Raw genomic sequence first — 25,359 nt, 5'->3', positions numbered from 1 at the left:
GGTTCTAGGGGTGTTGCTAGAGTACAATGCTGAAACCCATTAGAATGGGGCACAAAGATGTCACAACACCAGCAATCAGGACCGGGGTTCGAAATCTGCACTGTCTGTAAGGAGTTCATACGTTCCTCCTGGGTTTCCTCTGGGGGCTCCGGTTTTCTCCAACCCTTCAAAAACATTCCAGTCTAGATTAATTGGGTGTAAATGAGCTGCATGGGCTCGTGGGCATGGTAACAGGCTGTATGACTACATTTAATTTTTTTAAAACAGGCTTGCGTTTCAGTGAACTTCCACGGTGAGTATCTCAACCTCTGCCGGATGGACAGAGACCGGCAGTGCAATGCAAATACCCTTGGGCCTTGGGTGGAAAGAGGGGAAAAAGGCAGTGAGGAGGGTGATGGGCAAAGGTTGATTGCGTCCATCAGGTTGGCGGAAAGGTTCATTAAAAGCATTGGCCCGGTAGGTGCAACTTACTGCTTTCCCTTGTTCAAATGGTAGATTTCTCGGTCTATGTGGTAACAACCAGATCATCAGCTGTCGATCAGCAGGAGGATCTGGCTGACTCTTCACAATGGGGCAAGTCAAGTTCAAGTTGTCACTGCACTCAGGTCCTGTGAGAAAGTTAGTTTTACCTGGCAGGAGTAAAACTTTAGATGGAGATTACACTAGAGGCACATGGCCTCATTATAATATTTAAATGACCAATAACCCATCCCTTCTCTTGGGGAGCAGATTGTTAAAAGGTTTGTGAAACTTTTATGCATCCATGTCCCACCAAGTTCTGGCCACTTTATATTTCAGGAATATTTGTTTGGCTGGCAGCAGAAAAGTAGCTGATCTAAAATCACAGCATTTTTTACAAGTGGTATAACAATCCCAAATATTTCATCACCGTAAATTGCAAAATGAAGAAATCTACACATGAACTTCATGAAATATGATTTAACACTCATTAGAACCATTTTGTAGTTCACTTTAAATTCATCTCCCCCACCCCAAGCAGCGCATTTTTTTTTTAAGTCACACCTATGCAACACTCAATTTATTGCAATTTTGGAAGTTCCATTATTTGAGTCACCCCTTTATCCACCACTGACTGAAGATTCATGGAAAATAGGAATACGTCATGACTAACCATAGGCAACAGGCGTCAGTTTCATGACCGTGTGCAGAGGACATTTCAAGTAGGGCAGTTCATCTGTAACAGAACAGACAAGAAAATCATTGGGTGTCACAACCTCTCAGCCAACCTCACGCACGCCCACCATGAAGTACAATGCTGTAACCCATTAGAACGGGGCAGCACTGTGAGCGCAATGATGTTATAACACCAGCAATCAGGACTGGGGTGGAGAAAGGGGAAAAAGGCAGTGAGGAGGCTGACTGCTAGAGGCACATGGCAGTGATCCTATTCGCCTGCATTAGGCCCGTATTCCTCAAACCCTTTCCTATTCCAGTTCCTGACTAAATATCTAATAAACATTCTAATTGTATCTCCCTCCATCACCTACACTAGAAAGCCATTCCAGATATTCACTACCCTTCCTCCATATGGAGAAACTTACCATTTAGATTACCTCTACATAAACCCCCACCCCACCGAAACTGTCCTTGAGTTCTAGATTCTCCTGCCCTTGGAAAATGAAAATCTCCCTAAGGTTTTTCATCCATGTTTTTAAACCTCCATCAGGTCACCCCAACATCAGAAGGACCCCCATCACCCTGGTCATAAGCTCTTCTCACTGCTGCCTTTGGGCACAAGGTACAGAAGTGTTACACAAAAGTGCTGGAGAGACCCAGCAGTCGTGCAGCATCCAAGGAAAGCAACAGAGAGTTAATGCTTCAGGCCTGAACCTTTCTTCGGGAGTGTGGAAATCTTCTCAGGTTCTCTGACAATAAATCTGAAATCTGAACTTTTTTGATTTATGATTGAGGTTCGTAAAAGAACCTGGAGCCTGGCGAGCAAGAGTTTTGGTGCATATGTACATTGTACCATGTATATGACAATAAACTCATCATCAAATTATATACAATCATCTGAATTCAAGAAAGTGCATCTCCATGTGAGTCAGTACCATCAGAAAAGCTAAACCAACAAAGGTGGGCAAGGAAAAGGAGACTCAAAAAACAGTCGTCTTGTTTACTTATCGCTGTACCTGCTCCTTTATCCATGAAGTAAGCAATGAGACACCTCATGACAGCTTGGTGTGCAATGACAAGAACATCCCCTTGTCTCTCTAATTCCATGATGACGGGCTCCACTCGCTGAACCAAATCCTGGTAGGACTGAAAGCAAACAGGCAGGTTAAAGGCTTGATGAACAGAGAACAATGCAGGGTGGGAATGGATTAGATCATTTAGTAATTGTGCCAGAAATATAATTTCTGATTCTGGTTCTGCTGTGCCCACAGGAAAAGGGAATCTCAGGGTTGTATGTGATGTCACGTATGTACTCTGACAATCAATCTGAATCTGAGACCTGATCTATTTTTCTCAATAAAGCTGCCGGAATCTATTGCATAAAAAAATGAAAGTAGATGTTACATAGATGTAAAAACTCAATGCTGGAGAAACTGAGTAGATCAAACAGTGAACTTTATATCGCGAAGATAAAGATGCAGAACCAATGATTCAGGCTTGATCCCTTCATCAAGGTTCAGTAAAATTTACATTATCCACAACCAGCAAAAAGATGTGGAAAATAAATAGGTAAAAAATATGAAAGTTTAAAATTGGTGCCCCTTCGCGGTCAATTCGCTAATCCATGCAACACAATCTCAAGCAACCAGCAAATCCACTTACTCAGCATCTACCAATCCCCATACCAGGTGTTCAATGGGACAAACCTTCATTTCAATGTCAAAACTTCCATAAATGCTCGATTTCTTGGTAAACACAGCTGATAAACAAGTTTATGTTGAACTAATGTAAATATTGTAATTAGCCGATTAAGAATACTCACACAGATTTCTCCTTCTTGCTCACTAACCTGAGCTTTATGATGAGGGACGCCTACTGCAGGTCCACAAAACCAAAAGAGCAGAAAGAGGCTATTCAGCCCATCGAGTCTGCCCTGCCATTCATTCATGAGCTGATCCATGTTGGTATTGTACGTAAACCAGAACACTGCTCCAGCAGATGGAGAGGCTGAATCAGTTTTGTGGGCAGAGCAGGATGGTCATGGAGGGACACGGACAGGGTATAAGGAGAACAAAGGGTTGTGATAGCAGAGAGCAAGTAACAAAAGGAATAGTGTTGGGCAGAATAGGAATATAAACCATATAACAATTACAGCACAGAAACAGGCCATCTTGGCCCTTCTATTCCGCACTGAGAAAGTCCTCTCCTCTAGTCCCACCTATCTGCACCTTGCCCATAACCCTCCATTCCCCTCCCATCTATATACCTATCCCATTTTTCCTTAAATGACAACATTGACCCTGATGCCATTACTTCTCCCAGAAGCTCATTCCACACAGCCACCACTCTCTGAGTAAAGAAGTTCCCCCTCATGATACTTCTAAAATTTTTCCCCTTTGTTCTTAACTCATGGCCTCTCTCCACCTTGTTCATACCATTCCTATAATTTGGTGACCAGAACTGCACACAGCATACCAGATTTGGCCTCACCAATGCCTTGAACGGTCTCAACATCACCTCCCAACTCCTGCATTTTATAAAGGGCAGCATACTAAAAGCCTTCTTCACCACCCTATCCACATGAGATTCTACCTTCGGGGAACGATGCACCGTCATTATATCAAGAAGAGAGACAGTAGGTTCATCACTAAATACTTTGCAGGAATAAGAAACACATGGTTATGAATAAAGTCTATAGAATGGCATAATATGAATCAAAAGTACAGCTCCCCACATTTCTATTTAGGTTCAGAGAGGAGTCCAAGGCAAAGAGTGTGAACAGATAATTAACCTGCGAAAAGATTTTGAAGTTAAGGAACAGGGCAGCAAGTTGAAAGAAGGTATGAACTCCTAGTGGGTGCAAGTTCACTGCATTGAACAGTCTCTGTTTCTCCAGCAAGGCTTGGGACCCTGAACAGTAAAAAGGGAAACATCTCCTGTATGTGTATGGGGAGGTGATCTGAAAGGTGGAGTACACGTTCAGTCTTTGAAATCCTGAAGATGTAAAGATGTGTTTGCTGGCCACATCACTCTGATGGTGGCATAATTAGCAATATATCTGTTGGAAAGACTGCCTACTTTGCAACAGTGGGGACAAGGGAAACACAGTGATGGAAGAACAAGGGAGGGGCTCATCCTTCATGGTTAGGAGACACCAAGAGACCTTTCCCTCATGTATCCGGCTGGTCAGGATAAACAGTGCAACTAGTGTGGTTCTGGCCACGAATCTCATCAATTCACTCTAATGCTTACATTCCAAACACCGAGTGAATGCAGAAACGATAGATCCCTCATTTCCATACCTCTCCTCCTGGGTAACGGTAATGGTACTTGTCCTGGTCTCGTAGTGCAAATTCATCCGGATATTTATCCTGTATTTCACTGTAAGTCAACTCTTCACAAACACCCTTGGAAAGGAAGGAAACCCACATTATCAACACCAGGCATCACAGCAAAGACAAACTAATTCAAACAACTTCCAGGATGAAATCCAACTTTTAGTGTGCAGACGATAAAGATGGCAAGTGCTGGAATCTAGAACAAAAAACAAACCATAGGAATAACTCAACAGGTTAAGCGGCTTCCATTGAGGCAAAAGGTGCAAGTCCACGCTTTAGCTCAAAACCCCGCATCAGGCGCAAGACAGAAGAGAAGAGATTGCTCAAACATGACAGTTCTCGGAGGATCTTTCCTGGCCCAAAACACACGAACGACATCATTTTTTAAAATTTCTATTTATTTATTTATTTGTTTTTCCCTCCTCCCCCTTCCCCTTCCCTCCCCTCCTCACTAACGACATCATGAAGAAAGTACGTCAGTGCCTCTACTTCCTCAAGAGTTGGTGGAGGTTTGGTATGACACCAGAAACTCTGGCAAATTTCTACAGAGGTGCATTGGAAAGTGGGCTGAGCAGTTGCATCACAGTCTAATATGGGGACACCAATATCCCAGGACTTAAAGCCTTCCAAAAGGTAGTGGACACAGCCCAGAACATCACAGGCAAAAACCACCCCACCATCGAGAACATCTACAGGGAACGCTGTCGTCGGAGAGCAGCAGCAATCATCGAGGATCCCCACCACCCGGCACACGCTCTGTTCTCGCTGCTGCCATCAGGAAAGAGGTCTCGGTGCCACAAGACTCGCACCACCAGGTTCAGGAACAGCTGCTCCCCCTCCACCGTCAGACTCCTCAACGACAAACTCAATCAGAGACTCATTTAAAGACTCTTGCTTTGCTTATTCTTTTCTCCTCTCTGTATTGTACAGTTCTTTAGTTCTTTATTTGTTTTCATGTATACGCTGTGTACAGTTATTTTTTACACTATCAAAAAGTGGTAATTCTGCTTCATCCGCAGGAAAAAGGAACCTCAAGGTTGCATGTGATGTCATTTATGTACTCTGACAATAAATCTAAAATCCGAAAGGATGGGGTTATGGAGGCCCTTCAGCCCATCATTCCCTCACAATCTGGTTCCATCCATCTCTTACAAGTCCCTATCCCACCTCCACCCAAGCAACCATTCCCCTTTCCTCCCATTCCTGATGCAGGATGTCAACCTGAAACATTGACTTACGCCATTTACCCCGATGGATGCTGCTTGATCCTGCTGTGATTTTCCACTGTCCTGTGTTTTTTTTTTCTAAAATTATAGTTAACAGGTTTGATTGATGAAGAGAGGGTCACTGATATATAGAGAAGATGAAATGGAACAAGGGTTTGAGTAGGTATGGTCTGGAACTCTCTGAGTGATGGAATCAGACCTTTCAATAGGGAATTGGACAGATGAGAGAAAATAACTTGGAGAGGAAAGAACAAGGAACAGGACAAGAGATTGTTTTACAAAGAGCGAAAATGGATTTTGTGGACCAAACGACCTCTTGCTGTGACGAATTCAATCCTGAAATAACTTACTAAAGAATGCCACTAAAAATGTAGAATTGTTGACTGCAATCATCAATTTCCCTTTCAATGGTTTTCAAAATAAGGTATTGAGAATAAAAAGTCAAAGTGCAAAATAAACAGATCATATTCCCCGCTACTCACTGCATCAATCTCATTCAGGATTTTCCACTGTTCGTAGGGAACACCTAGCGCCTCAGCACTTTGGATAGTCCGTTTGAGCTGACTAGTCCACACCTTCAGGTCTGGAATTCGCTGCTCCTCAACAAATTGACGCAAGGCTTCTGCATACTATTTTCAAAAGCGACACGAATCAAGGTCATTGATGAGTTCATGAGCCCATAATTTGCAACACAACCCCAACTGGCTCCTTCCTCACAGCCTGGTCACTCAAGCTCAGCTTTTACTTGACTGACTCAGTTAGTTTTCCAGATTGCAAACCAGCACCATTCTGCACTTTGACAAAAGATTGGGCTTAAGAATATAATAACTAGGAGCCTGCTCTGCAATCCAAAGAGATCATGGCTGATCTGATGATAGCTCATCTCCACTTATCTGCCTTTCCCCCCATATCCCTTAATTCCCCTACTCTGTATAAATCCATCCAACCTTGTCTTAAATATATTTACTGAAATTGCCTCCACTGCTTCAATGGGCAGCAAATTCCACAGATTCCCCACCCTCTGGGAAAAGCAGTACCTCCTCATCTCCATCCTAAATCTGCAACCCTGAATCTTGAGGCCATGTCCCCTTGATCTCATTTCACCTACCAGTGGAAATATCATACCTACCTCGATCTCATCTACGGCTTTCATAATTTTATACATTTCAATAAGATCCCCTTGTAGCAGCTACTTCGCTAGAGCTACTAAAGCAATACACATACACCAGGTTGGTCAACACAAGACCGTTTTATTTAGACTTTATATACCTCGTGTCCCGAGCTCCACTCGATAGGGTGGGACATCATTATGACTTTGCAGCCGATCCACAGGACTAGCAAGTTTAAATTAAGTCCTGCACCTTCCAGCAGGAGGCTCAGCAAACCAACGTGCCATTACTCGGCCTGCAGCACCGCACGAATGCGATCCATTAAATGGGTGAATACCCAGCTGTCTGTCCTATGGTTTCGTGCTCCCGCTGAAGAAACGCGCCGACAACGGTTCACAATACCGCGCTGTGCGCCCACTTGGCCCACTACACCCTCTCATTTTTCTAAATTGCAGTGACTCAATCTCTCTTCATAAGCTAACTCCTTCACCTCTGGACTCAACCTGGTGAACCCCCTCTGCATCGCCTCCAAAGCCGTCCATCCTTCCTCAAGTAAGGAGACCGGAACTGCTCGCAGTCCTCCAGTTGTGGCCTCACCAGGACCTTGTATTGTTGCAGCGTAATTTCTCTGTTCCTAAATTCCATCCCTCTAGCCATGAAGGACAACATTCCATTTGTTTTTTTGATAATCTGCTGCACCTGCAAGCCAACCTTTTGCTATTCATGGACGAGCACTCCCAAGTCCTTCTGCATGCCAGCACGCTGCAATCGCTTGCCATTTAAATAATATTTGGATCTTCCATTTTTCCTTCCAAAGTGGATAACCTCACCTTTACCAACATTGTCCTCCACCTGCCAGACCCTTGCCCACTCAACCTGTCTCTGTCTCTCTGCGGACTCTCTGTATCCTTTGCACAATTTACTTTTCCATTCAATTTAGCGTCATCTGCAAACTTAGATACACCCCAGTCTGTCCCCTCTTCCAGATCGTTAATGGATATCGTGAACAGTGTGGGCCTAGCACCGACCCCTGCCAACCAGAAAAACACCCCTGTACCCCAACTCTCTGCTTTCTATTGGTTAACCAATCTTCTGTCCATGCTAAAACATCACCCCCCAACTCTACACATCCTTATCTTCTGTACAAGCCTTTTATGCAGCACCTTATTGAACACTTCTTCAGCATGTCAAAGGAAAACATTGAGGAAAAGATTTCCACCACTATGTAAGCAAAAAATAAGCAAATCTCTTAAACTTTGCAACTTAGAATTCAAAGCCTTTCTGTACCTGCTTCCCTCGAAGGGATAAACCTGAGTCACCACCAAGCCTCCCAGAGCTGTTGTATTCGCTCTCTCCATGCCGGCTCAAGTAGATGATGCGTGGGTGGACGTGGATGTTCATTAAGTAATACACGATTTTACTCTGAATGTAATCCTGGACTTTGTTCACGAGAAATCGCCGACCAACATTAATGACCTTAATGAAGGATAAATCTCTAAAGTCGAGGAAAAGATTGGATCCATTCGGTATCAAAAAAAAATCAAGTGTCAAAGATGCAGATTTCACTTTAAATTTCAGTGCAGAACAAGCTGAAGTTGAGAGATGAACATGGGTAACACAGCAAACCTACAACCAGCAGTATGAGGATACTCACCAGACCTTATTGATATCTACAATCACACTTCAGTCAATGCAACCCAAAACACGCAGGCATCACTGAGGCACTCTGGAGCCAAACACATGTTTTCTATTCATTCCTCTAGTCATAAAGAACTGTAATATAAGCAGAAAGATCTGACCAGTTGGCAGACTCACTGCAAGACCAGCTGCTTGGTAGCAACACACCTGGTGTTAACTGAGTTCTTAAGTTTTGCCAAACTAATAAATTGGTACCCTTAATAATGTTGTGGACCTGAAATTCGTTCTAAAGTTGAAAGACACAAAGCTTTGACAACAACTTCAGTTGTGGATAATTAATGTCTTCCATTTTAAAACTGTTACACGCAGCACAGTTAGTGTTGCATTTAGTGCAATCAGGACACGGGTTCAAATCCCGTACTCTCTGAAAGGAGTTTGTACATTCTCCTTGTGTCTGCGTAGGTTTTCCCCAGGACTTCAGTTTCCTCCCACCATTTGAAACATTCTGGGGGGTTGTAGATTAATTGGGTGACATGGACTCTTGGGCCGAAATGGCCTGTTACCATGCTGTATGTCTACATTTAAAACAAAATAATAACTTTCAATTTTTAAAAATTTAAAATATTACTTGTCATAATCATCAGGGTCCAATGGTTCATAGGTAACTTTGTAACATTCAATGCGCTTCAGGAAATCATCCATTATCCGATCTTGTGCAACATCTGCATAATCTGGGCTTGAAACCTTCACTTCCTGCATGTACAAGCGGTATGGGACAATGTTTAGAATGACACCCAGATGTATATGAATCATCCATCTAACATCATATTGCAGAGGTCATCACTTGCTTCATGACCTACGCCAACACCATTCTGTGCCATTTTAATTCCTCTCACCATTCCCACACAGACATGTCAGTCCTCGACCTCATCCATTGCCAGGGGAGGCTAAACGTCAAGATGTGGTATTCCTTCTGCACAGCCCTGGATCCAGCAGCCTGAATGTTGATATTTCCCAATGTCAGGAAAGCGCAATCCTGTTTGTGCACCTGAAGAAAGGACCAGGCCTGCAACTTTGGTTATGCTTTACTTCCTCTACATGCTCATGACCTGCTGAGCTTCTCCAGGACGTCGTGATGTGCACTCAACCCCAGCACCTGAAGACTTTATTTAACCCCTACCCCATTCAACTGTTTCCATCTCTCATTTTTCCCTTAAAACTCTCCTCCCCCAATGATCTAATCCACCATGTGCCTCTCCTTCCCTCTCCTTTCCTATAACCTCGGCCCTTCCTCAGCTCTTCCCTCCTCACAGTGATCTCACCCCTCCTGACTCTCCACCTTTTCCTGTCTGATCACCTTGGCACCTTCTCCATCCCTCCCCTCCCTTCTCTGCCATGATCTCTTCCCCTGTCCAACTCTCCGTCCTTCCTCTTCGATTCTTCCTCAGCCCTTCTTCCTGACCCCCCTTTTATGCCTGCTACATCCACTACTCCCTTTGGTCACGATAGTCCCAACCTGAAACAGTGACGGGTCTACATTCCGACACTGCCTGACCACTGAGTTCCTTCTGCAGCTCATTGCTCACTCAAAATTGCAGCGCCTCGTTTCACCAATTTGTACCTTCCAGTTGCCCTTGATGCTCGTCATTCTTTTCTACAGCTTTAAATAAGCCTGTTTTCTAACCTCCTACTTCCAATAAAAGTTATCAACCAGCGACTTCAATTACTTCTCTCTCCATAGATGCTGCCTGACCTCCATTCCATCATTTCCTTTTTTTAAATTTTTTTTATTTTTCACACTATGAACCATATTAACCAAAATACACACAAACATTTCCCTCTTGAATATACACAGTGGCATTTTCTCCCCTTTTTCCTCCCTCCCTTCCCTCCCTCCTTCCCACCCCATTCCCCACCCACTAAACGTTCAACATATACAATACATTAAACCCATTAACCATATAACCATATAACCACTTACAGCACAGAACAGGCCAGTTCGGCCCTACTAGTCCATGCCGTAACAAATCCCCACCCTCCTAGTCCCACTGACCAGCACCCGGTCCATACCCCTCCAGTCCTCTCCTATCCATGTAACGATCCAGTCTTTCCTTAAATGTAACCAATGATCCTGCCTCGACCACGTCTGCCGGAAGCTCATTCCACATCCCCACCACCTTTTACGTAAAGAAATTTCCCCTCATGTCCCCCTTATAATTTTCCCCATTCAATCTTAAACCATGCCCTAGTTTGAATCTAGTTTGAATCTCCCCCACTCTTAATTGAAAAAGCCTATCCACATTTACTCTGTCATCACACAATGAAAATAAACAAAAAATTTGTGTCTTCTACTTTTACCCACTGGGTCAGAGTCATTTCGTCTTCTTCTCATTCTATCATTTTATGGGGGTGGAGGTCCGAGGCAAGCTCTCTCTGTTGTGTTCCATGTACGGTTCCCAAATTTGTTCAAATACTGTGATGTTATTTCTTAAATTATATATTATTTTTTCCAATGGAATACATTTATTCATTTCCATGTACCATTTCTGGATTCTCAGGCTATCGTCTGATTTCCAGGTTGACATTATACATTTTTTTGCTACAGCTGAGGCTATCATAATAAATCTTTTTTGTGCTCCATCCAAATCGAGTCCAAGTTCTTTACTTCTTATATTACTTAGAAGAAAGATCTCTGGATTTTTTGGGATGTTGCTTTTGTGATTTTATTTAATACCTGCTCAATAGGTCCTTAATTATATGGACAAGACCTGCCCTCTTAACAAATCCCTCTGGCGGAGGAGGCTTGTGCAGCCTTCAACTACATCGTCCAACATCACCAAGGCCATAATGCATGTTGTGGATGAATCCACCCCTTTTCAGGTGGAAAGTGATGCATCAGACCTTGCCCTGGCAATCAGCATTTTCTCACATGCCCAAATTGCATGTACTGTTGTTCCTGTTTCCTTCTTACAGCGAAAACATCTATCTGATACTGTTGGGTCCCATCTATTTAACTTTTGGGCTGTGATATATACCCTGTGTAACCAATTATACTGTATCATGCGTAACCTCGTGTTTATTGTATTGCTCATAGTTCCAGAGCATAACTTTTCCCATGTTTCATTTTTTATCTTTATGTTTAGATCTTGTTCCCACTTTTGTTTGGGTTTATAGCTTATTTCCTCATTTTCCTTCTCTTGCACCTTAATGTACATGTTTGTTATAAATCTTTTTTGTATCATTGTGTCTGTAATCACATATTCAAAGCTGCTTCCTTCTGGTAACCTCAGACTGTTTCCCAATTTGTCCTTCAAGTAGGTTTTCAGTTGGTGATATGCAAACATTGTACCGTGAGTTATTCCATATTTGTACTTCATTTGTTCAAATGATAACAATTTATTTCCCAAAAAACAATTTTCTATTCTTTTAATCCCTTTTCTCTCCCATTCTCTAAAGGAAAGGCTATCTATTGTGAAAGGGATTAGTTGATTTTGCGTCAATATAATTTTGGTAGTTGGTAATTTGATTTTTTCCTTTCTACGTGAATCTTCTTCCAAATGTTGAGCAGATGGTGCAGTACTGGTGAATTCCCCTGTTGTACCAGCTTTTCATCGCACTTATTTAGTATATGTTCAGGTACCTTCTCCCCTATTTTATCTAGCTCTAATCTGGTTTTTCCCTTGTTTGATAAAAATCTCATAGGTATCTTAATTGTGCTGCTCTATAATAATTCTTAAAGTTTGGTAGCTGTAAGCCTCCTTGTTTGTACCATTCTGTTAATTTATCTAGCGCTATCCTCGGTTTCCCCCCTTTCCATAAGAATTTCCTTATTATTTTCTTTAGCTCCTTGAAGAATTTCTCTGTTAGGTGAATTGGTAATGACTGAAATAGGTCTTTTCTTTTTTATGATGACATGTTCATTCCAGTTTGAGCTTTCCTCCCTCTAGCCTGTGCACCAAAATGGTCCAAGAACACTGCAACAACAAATAGCAGTATTTAGATTGTTGAGAGCTCCTCAGCAAGTTGAATAGCCAGAGAATGAAAGAGGAATCCTTCCTACAGACCACCTTCCACGAGTTGGACCCTCAACCTTTATTCAACACAAAAGCAGGAAGAGCTCGGCAGTAACATCACATCAGCACTGATCATTTAAAATGAATACTGCAGAAGTCTGGAGTCAAATGATCGCCCTTTGCAGAACTTCCATGGTTCACAAAACTCTTTTTACCTGTGACAAAATTTGCATTTGCTCGAAAGTAAAGATAGTAGTTTCACCTTGTAATTAAATTAATGGATATTTACCATCAGAATGAATAATTTGACAATACATTGCATGATTATGAAGAAAGAACTGTCCATTCAGACTTCTCGGGCACTGCCTAATATTGACGGCTTCCCCACGAATGGAAACCTATTCCGTGCCAGACTTCTCGGGCACTGCCTAATATTGACGGCTTCCCCATGAATGGAAACCTATTCCGTGCCAGACTTCCACCTTTTTCCACTTCCAGGAGTTCTTCCACCTTCTTACGGGTAATTAAGGACAGAAAATAAGATGGTCTCGCTAGGGATGCCAACACTTGGGAGTAAATATCAAAATACTATAACTCTAAAGACTTTTATAACACTTTAATCAAAAGCCCATTTGTCACCCCGAACTTTGGTTCCAAAACTACATCCAAGGGAAACATCATTCTGCATCTTTCTGATTTTCGGCACATCTGAAGGGCTCAGGCCCAAAACGATGACTGCTTTTTACTTCCTATGGATGCTGCGTGGCCTGCTGAGTTTCTTTGGTACTGGTGTACTGCACTAGACCCAGCACCAGCAGGCTTCTTGCTTTCCTCTGTGCCTTCCTCTTACTCTATCAGGCCCCAGCAAATGAAATATTTTGTTCTTGGAACAAAGGTTTACCATTTCTCTTTAGTCAACAAAATCTGATGGAAGATAATAGATATAGCGTACCTTAATATTTGCAGCAATGACCTCTGGATCATCACAGACCGATTCAACAAAAAATACCTGGGAACAAATAGCAAGATCATTGTTATATTACAATCAATAAGAGTAGAGATCAATTCTGTAACCAGTCAGTGTACTTCCCACAGAGTATTCAACAACATGTCAAATCTCCTCAGGCTTCTGACAAAGTAGAGGCTTTGGTGTGTCTTCTCCGCATGCTGGCTCCAGGAGAAGTCCTCCGATACGTGGGTTACTGTACTAATCCTCTCCACCTCCACCCCTTCAATGTAGACAGGTGTGTGGGCCCTTGGCTCCCTACCTAGAGCCAACAGTAAGCACTTTGGTCTTGCTGATGTTGAGACTAAGATTGTTGTTCTGGCACCACCCAGACAGATTCTTGATCTCCATTCTGTCTCATCATTACCTACTATTCAGCCCAATAACACTGTGTCATTGGGAGATGTATGGATTCTATTGAAGCCAATCTTGGCTCCAAAATTATGAATGTACAGGGACTAAATCAGAGGACCAAAGCACACAACCTTGGGGAGCCCATGTTAACGGTCAGCGAGGAGGTGCAGTCGAGGATCCAACAGAATCCCAGATCACTTAATTTGATTATGTTTTGGTTGAATGAAGATGTTGAATGAACAACAGCCTGATCCATGTGTTCATTAATAACTGTTAATAGCAGAGCACATGTGAGTTTCTTGTCATTTGATTGTACAAGTACAACCTGACAAAATAGTGTTCTCCGGTCCTCGGTGCAAAAACATGCAGACACACAACCAGACGTTACACACATAAAGAAAAACGATACACATGCAGGACATATATAATCATATATTTATATATGTATATATATTTATATTTATATACACACACACACACACACACACACACACACACACATATAAATAGATATTGTTAAATAAATAGTAGAGTCTCGGAGCAGTTCCTTTGGATGTTCAGCGTTCTCACTGCCCGCGGGAAGAAGCTGTTCCTCAGCCTGGAGGTGCTGGCTCTGATCCTCCTGTGTCTCTTCCCCGACGGAAGGAGTCAAATGGGCACTTACACCTACAGTCTCAAATAAATATAAATAAAATAAATCTGGAATTTAAAAAACTAAAAGCAACATCCTTGGTGTGCTGCACTGAGGACTGGAGAACACTGTTTTGTGTGGTTGTACGCATGCAATCAGATGATATTAAACTTTTAGGCTGGAATAACATCACATTTGGTTCACCTACAGCCTGGCGGAACAAAAAGCTACTATTCTTACCCAGCCCGGCCTGTGCGTAATGCCAGGCTCACAACAAATGTGGTTAAGGGCTCAAGAGTAATTAGGAGCTTTTCAGCAATCTCCAAATCCCATGGCCAATTGAAAAAAAATCAAAGAATTTTCTTTGCGTAACACACACACACACACACACACACAAGCCAGGAGTTCTTCCAAAATGCATGTAATTACCAAATTAAAATAATATTATAAAGTGATATTATAAAGAATGGATAAATGAGGACAAAACCATTGTCAGGGGTCAAAATCTTGTCACGACTCCTCATCCTAACCTTAAATGTGTTCTCACGAGCAAAATTCAGGATTAAGTCCCTTCTCTCTCTGGTTGTGTTGGTTGCATCAAAAACCTGAGATGGAGGGGAAATCAAAATCAGAGAGATTACAACAAACAGAGTGAAGAATTTGGCCATTTTTAAAGATCAGCATTATAACGAGGTGGTTAAGTAACAAAATAGCGGAGCTGCAGTAACAGCAGTACAGCCACTGGTGCGGATCCGGGGAGATTGGGGAATGTGGGGTCCAACCGCCGGCCACTCTATACAGGCTTCTCATTGCCTGTTCAAGGAGCCGATCTTGCTACCATGGAGTCTGGGCCAAAGATGGTGGCACCTGCGCTGGCAGCAGGCCTCCAGGGGTTACGGACTCCAGGGAAGCAGGACAACAGTTGAAGGGGAGACCACCTCCCCGTTTGAGAAGGAGAAGCAGAGGAGATGACCCCATGGGATGGTGACCACGGCAGCGGCCACTGAGGGACTCTGCTGTCGACTTGAGGCAAGCAACATCTGCAGGCTGTGAGAGACACGATCTAAGAACTCACTCCAGGCTGTGGAAGGACGAAGGCCAGCTCAACATCCGCTGAAGGGGTACCAAATATCAGAACCAGGATGCAAGAGGGTGCCAAGGATAAGGCGCTGAAAGGCATCCTGATCACATGAGAGGCCTGGATCCTGAGCTTAGGTTGCTGATGGCTTGGACTAAAGTCTGCACGGCTGCGGCAGTGCTGGAGGCAAATCCACAGACACTCAGTGACTCTGAAGGGACTCTCTTTTGCTTCTCTTACTCTGACTGCAAGGGGAGGCGGGCAATTTCTGATGATGGCTAATCTTTACCTTACATCTGTTGTATTACATGAAATAAAAGAATCTTGAAGAAGTGGAATTGTTCTATTGAACCAGTGCGGACTCGAAAGGCCGACATGGCCTGTTTCCGCTCCGTGAATGGTTATATGATTATAAGACCAGCAGCCAGAAAACTTCACAAATGATTCGGAGACCAGGTCAAATTCTACCACTGCAGTCAGACAGAGCTAGCCTAAACAAGAACAACCTTTAAACCGCCGAGAGAAGGAAAGCTGCCATTTTTACCAATTCTGTCCAAATCAACCCTATCACAATAGTTGACTCTGTACTGCCACCTCAGTTCAGGGACAGTGAGTTGTAATATTACTGAAAGTGTGCACTACAGGAGGCCATTCGGCCCAATGAGCTTATGTTGGTCAGGAAAATCTACATATCCTAATTCTATCTTCCAGCATTTGTGAAGATTTTCAGCATGATTTGGCCTAACTAATCTATGCTGAATGAGGTTTCTTCCAGAGCTAGTTACATTATCCTGCATTTGGATCCATATCCGTCAAAACATTCTGATCCCTTAATTTGTCCAAATGTCTTATAATGCCAGAACTGCAGCTTCCTCTACCATTTCCTTTGGCAGTTCTTTCCATGCACCCACCACCATGTGAATGAGTAAATTTCCAGTCACAGGCATCTAACCACAAAAAATAGCCCTCTGCTCTCACATTCTGGAAGCATAATTGGCTTGTCATGAAGGAGAAATGTTCCCTAGATCCCTTGATCTTTTGCACCAGTCTCCTGTGAGCAGTCCTGTTAAAGGCTTTACTGAAGCTTATGAATATTACATCTTCTCCACTGTCTCAAAACACTTTGAAATCTGCTTAGAAAATCTGACCAGATTAACCAGACATGGTCTGTCCTGACAAAGCAGTGCTATCTGCTCTGATCAGTCCCCACCTTTCCAAGTTATCATTACTCTTGTCAGATTTTTATTTCAGTAATTTCCCAATAACTGTTATTAGGCTCACGTGCCTGCAATTACCAGCCTTCTCCCTGCTGCTCTTCTGGAAAAGGAGAACCACATTTTGTGGCCTGCAAAGATTTAAAAATCTCAACTAGATTCCAAAATTCTCTCCCCCCACCCCCACAAAAGCCTGTGATCAATCTCATCTGGGCCAGGGATCTCCCCAACTTTAAGCCCTTTGCTCATGAGGACCTGCATTTCACTTTCCCCTTCATTATGATCTCCTCCTACAAGAACTGCTTCCTTTATGAATAGTGATGAAAGATATTCACCTCTGCAATTTGGCTCTGTGCACAGATTACTCATTGCCCCTACTGGTCCCTATCCAAGATTCCTTTATTGCCTTGTAATAGAACAGAACATGTAATATTACAAGACATTGCCTTCAGCCTGCCATAAGGCAGAAAAAGAGTCGGCAATAGTGTTGCCCGATGCCCCTTATAATAAGAGAGAGAGAGAAACAATAGAGGGTCCCTTCAGAGGCCCTGAGTGTACCTGGATTCACTTCCAGCCTCCCGCAGTCCCCGTTTGATCTGTCGGCCGCCCAATCTCCAGATCCAAGCCTCAAACATGATCAGGAAGTCTTCAGCACCCGAGGCCCTTCAGGAGCCCTTCTTGCCCTCAGCGCCCTCTTGAAACCCCATTCCGATACCTGGTTCCCATGACCCAGTCTCCAGCAGCCCACAGCCCGTGCAGGTCCCCCGACCACGTCACCCGCAGCCCGTCTGGGATCCTCAGCCACTGAGCCCCTCGCTGGTCTACTGCTGTGGTTACCGTCCTGTAGGGTCTTTCCCTGGTTTAATGCTGTCCTTAATATACTTATAAAATGCCTAATAATTTCTGCTGTTCAATTTTGACTCCTCCTTGCCTTCCCAATTTCCTTTTTAAGCATCACTACAGTTTTTATGCTCTTGAGGGGATCTCCCATCTTTAGTTTTTCATGCTTCCATTTTTCCCTTTACCCAATCCTCAAGATCCCTCAACATCTCTGTATTTGTTATCCTTGACCTTCAGGAAGGATGTGGTAGCAGTTCAGAAAGTGCAGTGGAGATTCACCAGGACAGTTAAAGCAAGATTATATAGGCTGGATTTATTCTCACTGAAGCATAGGGGGCTGAGGGAAACTGTGAAAGAAATAGAGAGAGTTCAGAACAAATAGAAGCTCCCAGCTTTCCTTTGCCAATTCCTGTCTTTTAATAAAATTGGCTTCCCCCAATATAAATTGTTCATCTCTGGATTTTTCCATAAACATTCTGAAATATTCAGAGTTAATGGTCACTATCTTCACAGTAGTTCCTCGCCAACACTCCCTCCATCTGAGTGGCAACATTCCCACCAGGTCCAGTAATGGTCCTTCCCTCATTGGTCTATCTGCACCAGCCATTCTCAACAGAGGCCCTTCGTCGCTCCTGGGGTCCACAGCACATTTAACTCAAGGCCTTGTTTTTTCACCTCACATCTCAAATATTTTTTATACTTTTTAAGTAGTCAGTAAAAGAGAAGAAAGAATAAAAACAAAATGAGTGCCTCACAGGGGAGGGGGCCCATAAACTTTGAGCAGAATCCTGGTGGGCATCGATGAAACAATGTTGAGAAGGGCTGATCTACACAGTGTGTCACTCCTGGACACTCATCAAATATTTCACTCCTAAGCCTTTTGCTCTCAGGCAACTCCAGATATTATTTGGAAACTTGAAATCCCCCATTTGATCTCAGTTCCAACTGTCAAAGCACATAATTGGGCCCTAGAGCAGGAAAAGCCCTATATTTAGCACATAATTTTTGGCCCTAGAACAGGAAAAGCCTTATATTTAGCACATAATATTGGACCCTAGAGCAGGACATATAGCAGGCCTATAGCAGGCAAATACATTTGCCAAACATGAAAAAATGAATCAAGTAGATGGTAGGAAAAGTATCACTTCAGATAAACAGATGAAAATGAACTAAATCTGATGGAGGTGTGGAGGTAGCATAAAAAGTTAACTTACTGCGATCTGTCCATTCTCATCTGTGAGATAGGTTTTCACATCTTTGAGTGCTGCTATGGCACACTCTCTGTGGATAGTGAAGGGCAAATTAATTTATAAGGCTCCTAACAGGAACAGTACTGCTCAACAAAAAAGCATTCCAAAGAAATAAATGCTAACAAAAGATAATAATTGTGAAGTGTTTTAATTTTCATACAGGCTGAATCATGTTGTGGTTGGAAGATAAGGCTCAATTAATTGGTTTGAAATAATTTTCCAGAGTATTATTTTGTAGAAACAACTGTGGAACAGACAATTTTGGATTCAGGGTTTATTAAGATGTGCATAGTATAGGATTTCCCGAATGAAAAACGATAATACGAGAATCTTGCTTTGTCATTCAAATCCAATATGCCAACATTTAAAGAAGTATTTCAAGTTCCTCAATAAACATTTCAAAATTTTTAAAAATAGTAAAATTGAGATATCCATGCAAACTTAAGAGTTTCCAGATGATAACATACTATGGCCAAAAGAAATCCACACATTAATCAAAAGTGTGGGATAAAATTAGTCACAAAGAAATAATAGACATAGAAGAATTATGATAAAATGATACTAAATATTGAACAAAAGTAAAACTTGAAAGTCTCCAGTCACTATGATTCAAGTAAAACACACAAGGTTGGAGAAACTCAGCAGGTCAAACAGTGTATTCTGTAGAGCAAAGATAAAGGCATATATGCTTGAGCCCTTCATCAAAGTCTGAGCAAAATTTAGGTAGGCACTTGAGTTCAGACACCTGCCTACATTTTGTTCAGACCTTGATGAAGGGCTCAAACCCAAAACGCTGGTTCTGTATCTTTATCTTTGCTCCATAAATGACACTGTTTGACCAGCCGAGTTTCTCCAGCCTCGTGTGTTTACTAAATGTTGGATGTCTGCAGAGATACCACAATGGAAAAGAGAAACTTCTGCAATGCACAACAAATCTGCCATCTTGGTGGTAGGTGATAGGTTTGGGAGGTGCTGTGAGAGTAGCTATGATATATTTTGAAATGATGCAATCTGGAGTAACTATGCTGGATGAAGGATGGAGCGCCAATCAATTGGCCTTGTGTCCTGGATAAACAGTAGTTAAGTTGTTCAGAGCTCGTGATGTGCACTCATCAAGGGAAATGGAGTGCACCTGTATTTAATCTTGAGGGCCAAGATAAAAGTCCCACCCCAAATTTCTCCAGCTTCAAATTTCTGAAATCTGGCCCGGCTTCTGTTGTTTGTTTGTTTGTTGACTCAAGCTCCCTCACTTTCACCTTTCACACAGGCACAATTAAGGAGGCCCAGTTGATGTGCATTCCTGCTTCTGACAGCTGGAAAAGCATTAGTGAAGGCCACGTGCTAACATAATGTTCAGCTGCAGGACACCAGAAGCTCAATGGTCTGGTTTATACAGATGGGTACAGAGCTCAATACTATCAATGTATTCCTGACACAGAATCGTCAACATAAAACCAGGATTGCTGAGGGTAAGAATGGCTTCCGAAGGGCCTCAGGCACTGAAGGCTTCCTGATCGTAAGAGGTTTGGATCTGGAGCTCAGGTTGTCAACAGAATCGGAGTCTGTGCAGCTGCAGAGGCTGCGAGCGCACTGGAGGTGCAACCACAAAGACTCAGTGACTCTGAGGGACTTTCCTTTGCTTCTCTTTCTCTCGCTCTGTAAGGGGTGTCGGGCAATATTAACAGTGACTCTGTCTAGTTTATGGCAAACAAGAATTATTACTTTTTCTGTTTTAATACATGACAATAAAAGAAACTTAATCTTGAACATCAGACGAAGATCATTGGGAAAGGGAGGGTGCTGGCAGCCCAAGAAAATAAGCCAACTTCCATTGCGCTTCTGAAGCCTGTTTGGACAGTCGTCGATTTCTGAACCACTTTGACAAAGCTGTCTAGCACACACAGCAGAAATTAGACAAACTTGCTTACTTTCTGATTTTCATGGCTTCTGTGTTGTCGTGGCGGAAAAATTCATACGACTTGTATGTCTTCACAGCTTCACGGCGGTATTGACCCAGATTAAACACTGTAGGTCAAAGGTCAACAAGAAGCAATTGAAAGAGCTGGATTTGCTTCCTGGGAAATTTAAATCATTCAGTCCAGTATCCAAAAATTCCTGCAAAATTGTTCCTCTCCCCTTTTTGATGTCCAAAGAATCTGTGCAATATTATGTAAGCAATGCTAAATCAAATTTGGGCATCACGATTTCTCATCTCAATTGAATTTCTTTGTAATAATGATGAACATACTACAGTAAATCCCCTGGTATCCAGAATTCAAGCAACTGGCAGCCTCAAGCAACCAGCAAAGAAATGAAGAAAATAAATTAAATAAATAAGAATAAGATAATCGGTAAAAAATACCCAAGCCTAAAATTGTAAAATTAAAATTAAGTACAGTCTAGTATTTTTGTCTTTTAAACTGTTTATTCTTAATGCCGATGTATCAGTTAGGCATTGAAAGAATAAGTCTCAAGCATCTGGAATCTATCCAGCACCTATCAAACCCTGATAGATAGGTTTTACTGTGCAATGGAATTTCAGATGAAGTTTTAACACAGAAAAGGGAGAATCAAATAAACATTGTAAATATTGATTACAAAAGTTTCAAACAAATGAGAACTGTATCAGTTACGTGAGAGATGGGAAAATTGATCTCGTTATGAACATGGAAGAAACTAAAATTCATCAGTTAATGGCTGTAACCAGTACAAACAGGATGAGCTTGGGGATTAGGATGCAGGAAAGCGGAGTCAGCACGATTAACATAAGAATCTTCTAGTCTTTGTGACAAGAGCCACCATAAGACTAAGATAAGGAGTGGTAAGGAACAATAGAATGTAGGAAGTTGAGGTAGTCTGGATCAGATAAGGGTCTCCTAGCCCTGGACAGAAGTACCAAGTCCTACATATCTAATTAGCTAACCTTACACAGATTTATACATATGAAATTAGCCAACCCTAGATAGGATGAGTCAACTCTGCATACCAAGAGATTGTAACCCCGAGAATCAGGAAGGTGTGAATAAGGACAATGACATGATGGGACACCCACAGGATACCCCCTGGTCCTCCAAGTGTACTGAAACTGCACGTAGGCAGGAAGGATTGCCTATGCCAAACCCATCCAGGGGGGCAGAAGAATGTAAGGGGGAGGGTATTCTGATACTGAAATTCACTGTATAAAAGTTGGGTGAGCCCCAGTGTATGTGTGTATTCCCAGGGTAAGGGGAAGCACCCAACTTTGCATTGTTGTTGTAATAAATGTTCTTTGTTCTCAATTTTTGTCTCGAGCAATTTCTTTAAAGGTACTTTAATTTCTAACAGTTACAATAGGTATGGATGATCTGTAAAAGCAGGAATTATACAAAATACTGCCTAAAAGATAAAAGCTCTCCTTGTGTTTAGAAATCTTGTCAACACTCGAAGCAAATGACTATCAGTCAAAGCCCTCGAAAAAGTGCAAGTGAACGGTCACCAACTGGGAGAAATCACCACGGCAAAAACAACTGAATGCAGGCCATCCACTTGGAAATGAAAAAGGTAAAGTCATTTCTAAATAATGAAAAGGGAGAAACTGGGATGTCTATTTACCTGAATCATTAGAAAGACACAGTTACTGGACAAAAAATAATCAACAAGACTAATGCAATTTCGCCCTCTACAGCTGCACAAAGGATGTACAAGCAAGCAAAATGTAGCTATGGCTACAGAAGAACCCTGGCCAGGTTGCATCTAGAAATGAATGCATTTCTGGGCATAATACATGAGGAAAAACAATGATGTTGTAATGTAACATACACTTACAGATTGGCGTGGGGATATAAGGATTAACTACCAAGAAATCAGACCAAATGAGATTATATTCCTGAATCCGGATGAAGAATTCCTTTGATTGAAGTTTCAAGATAAGGTGAATTGGCAGGGTAAATGAGGAGCAAACATCATCGCAGCTGGGGAACAGGGGACAGTTTTATCCAGGAGACACCTTTAAATAACAATGAGAAGAAGTTGGAGCCCTGCAAATGACATGAAAGTTTGAGGTGTTGTGGATATTGTCGTGGGTTTCAACAGAATATAGAAAGGATGAGTTCAATTTGAATAAGTGAGAGAGAGTGCATTTTGGAGGGTCAAACTTGAAAGCATGGTTAAAGGTAGGATTCTTTATGGTGTCCACTAACAGAGGAACCTTGGAGTCCAAATCCATTGCACAACTTAATGGGGTAGTTCAGAAGGCTTATGAGATGCTGGGCTTCATTAGTTAGGTGATTGAGTTCAAGAGTCAAGAGGAAGGAAAAGTCATATGATTGGGAAGACATACGACATGGGATACCAACCCTCCCAAGAAAATAGAAAAAAAATTTTTTTCAAATGAAGAAAGATAAAGTTAAATCAGAAGAAACATTGCAAGAATAATATATTTACCTTTTAAGATGTGTCTGAATAAGAAAAATGTCATCGTTGGATTGTCTAGTGGTATCTCCAAGGAATTCGAAGGGAGGCCTCCATCACAGAAGGTGCCTGGACCTGAAGCTGTGACGAGGTTCCACGACAGAAGATGGAGATGGAGGGGATGCTTGTTGATGCATCCCTCCCGAGGACTAGGGAAAATGGCGTTGGACAATAAGGAAGTGTGTCACCGCGCATGCCTAAATCAGTGGGCATGTGCAGTCCATTTTTCAATGAAAAATTTATCTGAATGGAATTTCTTGCAAGGAACAGAATCTAAAGAGCCTTCACAGGAGGAGCTTGTTTAAAAAAAAATAAAGTATGATGGGACTGGCTAAGGAAATAGTATATCTGAGGTCTGAAGTAAAATGTAAGTGTGATCAAGTTGACGGCTGATATGGAAAAGATCCAAGATGTGGGTAAAATAAATCATAAGGTTAAAAAAAAGTAGAAGCAAAGATTGAAAATGTACAGGAGAAAGTGGGAACATTGGAGAATGAAGTTATAGTGGGATCGGTTGAAAGAAATGTTTGGAAAAATTGATAATGTTGAAAATTTTAGTAGAAGAAATAATATTTAAATTGTTGGATTGAAAGAGGGAGAGGAAAAACAAGATACAATTTGATTTTTACAAAGCTGGATACCTAAAGTTCTGCGGGTGAATAAATTTGAAAGACCTATTGAAATTGAAAGGCCACATAGAGCCCTTAGGCCACGACCTCAACCAGATGAAAAGCCTCACTCTATAGTGGTTAAATGTTTAAAATATCATGAAAAAGAAAAATTTTTAGCCTTGGTGCTGAAAGAGGAAGAATAAGAAAGGGCCCACTTGAATATCATGGATCAAGGATATTCTTCTACCCAGATATTAGTACATAATTGTTGGCCAGACAAAGAGTTCAGTCTGGTTAAGAAAACCCATTGGGGAAAAAGGTTACAAGTTCATACTTCGTTTCCCAGCTATATTGAAGATCTCATTACCTGATGGCAACAAGAAATTCTTGACAGATTGTAAACAAGCAGCAGAATTTGTGGAGACATTACCAATGAATGAACCGAAAGAATGAGATGTGTTTATTTTATTGGTTCATGTAATTTGATTATTAATGTTGATACGTCGTTAAAAGATGTACATAGCTGGGAGGTCAGGGGTGTCAGGTTCTGGGAGCCTTTAATCATGTACTTTTTTGTGGAAGACGCTGCATTCCGAACATTAGAGGGGTAGTGCTGGATATCCAAAAGTGCACCAGTCGGGGGAATTCTTGTTTATTTATTATCAATTGTGTATTAATCAATAGTACGGTTTAATTCATTATTATTTCTCTTTTTCTCTCTATCTGGATATTGAGAAGAGTTGGAGTAACTCAGAAGTAAGATTTGAATTATTGGAGGATAGTTTAAGTAGATATAAAGGAACAATATGTTGATGTGTATTAATAAATAGAACAAGTAATTTATATTAAATTGAATTGATAATGAATGTTTGGAGATTAATATGAGACTACTTTGCAAATTGGAGGCCTGTATTTATAGGTTAAATATTAATTTAGAGATTTAAAAAAATTTATATATTTAAGGAATATACACACAAATATACACATAATATTGTGTTGTGAAGAGTGCTTCTGAAGTTATCCTCTTCATTTTCTATATCAATTTTATTCTTTCTATTTATATTATTTTCTTTTTCTTTTGGGGGTTTTAGGAGGGAGGGGGTGGGGGGAATTAAACACAATGTACTATATGTATGGGTAATATTTGATGTATGCATTTACAATTTTGTAATTGACTGCATTGTAGATAAAAACTTTAAAGTAAAAGAATCAAGAGGTAATCTTGTAGCTCAATAAAACTCTGCTTAGACCACACTTGGAATACTATGTTCAGTTCTGGCTGCCTCATTACAGAGGAAAGTGGAAGCTATGGAGAGGGTGCAGAATGCTGCCTGGATTGGAGAAACCATCTTGTGAGGCCAGGTTAGCAGAACTAGGACTTTTCTCTTTGGCATGAAGAAGGATGAGAGGTAACTTAATAGAGATCAACAAGATTATGAGGGCATAGATAACATGGAGAGACAAC

The 25,359-nt window shown here is 41.7% G+C and overlaps 1 protein-coding gene across 10 annotated transcripts in view; it reads right to left on the bottom strand.

The window, feature by feature from the left end:
* Positions 1-25,359, bottom strand: part of LOC138765256 (6-phosphofructo-2-kinase/fructose-2,6-bisphosphatase 2-like) — a 50,315-nt gene that overhangs the window by 11,461 nt on the left and 13,495 nt on the right. For 5 of the 10 annotated variants that reach the window (XR_011358550.1, XR_011358549.1, XM_069942287.1 and 2 more), the window contains exons 3-13: positions 20,763-20,859; positions 18,799-18,865; positions 14,983-15,057; positions 13,414-13,470; positions 9,077-9,201; positions 8,098-8,305; positions 6,184-6,330; positions 4,440-4,544; positions 2,154-2,283; positions 1,133-1,195; positions 472-629 (exon numbers count right to left, since the gene is read on the bottom strand). Coding sequence is in view for 6 of the 10 variants with exons in the window: in XM_069942287.1 (XP_069798388.1) it covers positions 472-629; positions 1,133-1,195; positions 2,154-2,283; positions 4,440-4,544; positions 6,184-6,330; positions 8,098-8,305; positions 9,077-9,201; positions 13,414-13,470; positions 14,983-15,057; positions 18,799-18,865; positions 20,763-20,859 (1,232 nt within the window). In the remaining 4 variants the exon portion in view is untranslated. The remainder of the gene's footprint in view (positions 1-471; positions 630-1,132; positions 1,196-2,153; positions 2,284-4,439; positions 4,545-6,183; positions 6,331-8,097; positions 8,306-9,076; positions 9,202-13,413; positions 13,471-14,982; positions 15,058-18,798; positions 18,866-20,762; positions 20,860-25,359) is intronic. The other 5 variants (XR_011358551.1, XR_011358552.1, XM_069942293.1 and 2 more) reach the window with 2 other exon arrangements.

The sequence above is a fragment of the Narcine bancroftii genome, chromosome 5 (genome assembly GCF_036971445.1).
Source record: "Narcine bancroftii isolate sNarBan1 chromosome 5, sNarBan1.hap1, whole genome shotgun sequence".
NCBI lineage: Eukaryota > Metazoa > Chordata > Chondrichthyes > Torpediniformes > Narcinidae > Narcine > Narcine bancroftii.
Note: the sequence above shows the minus strand (reverse complement) of the source record. Positions and strands in the feature narration are given on the sequence as shown.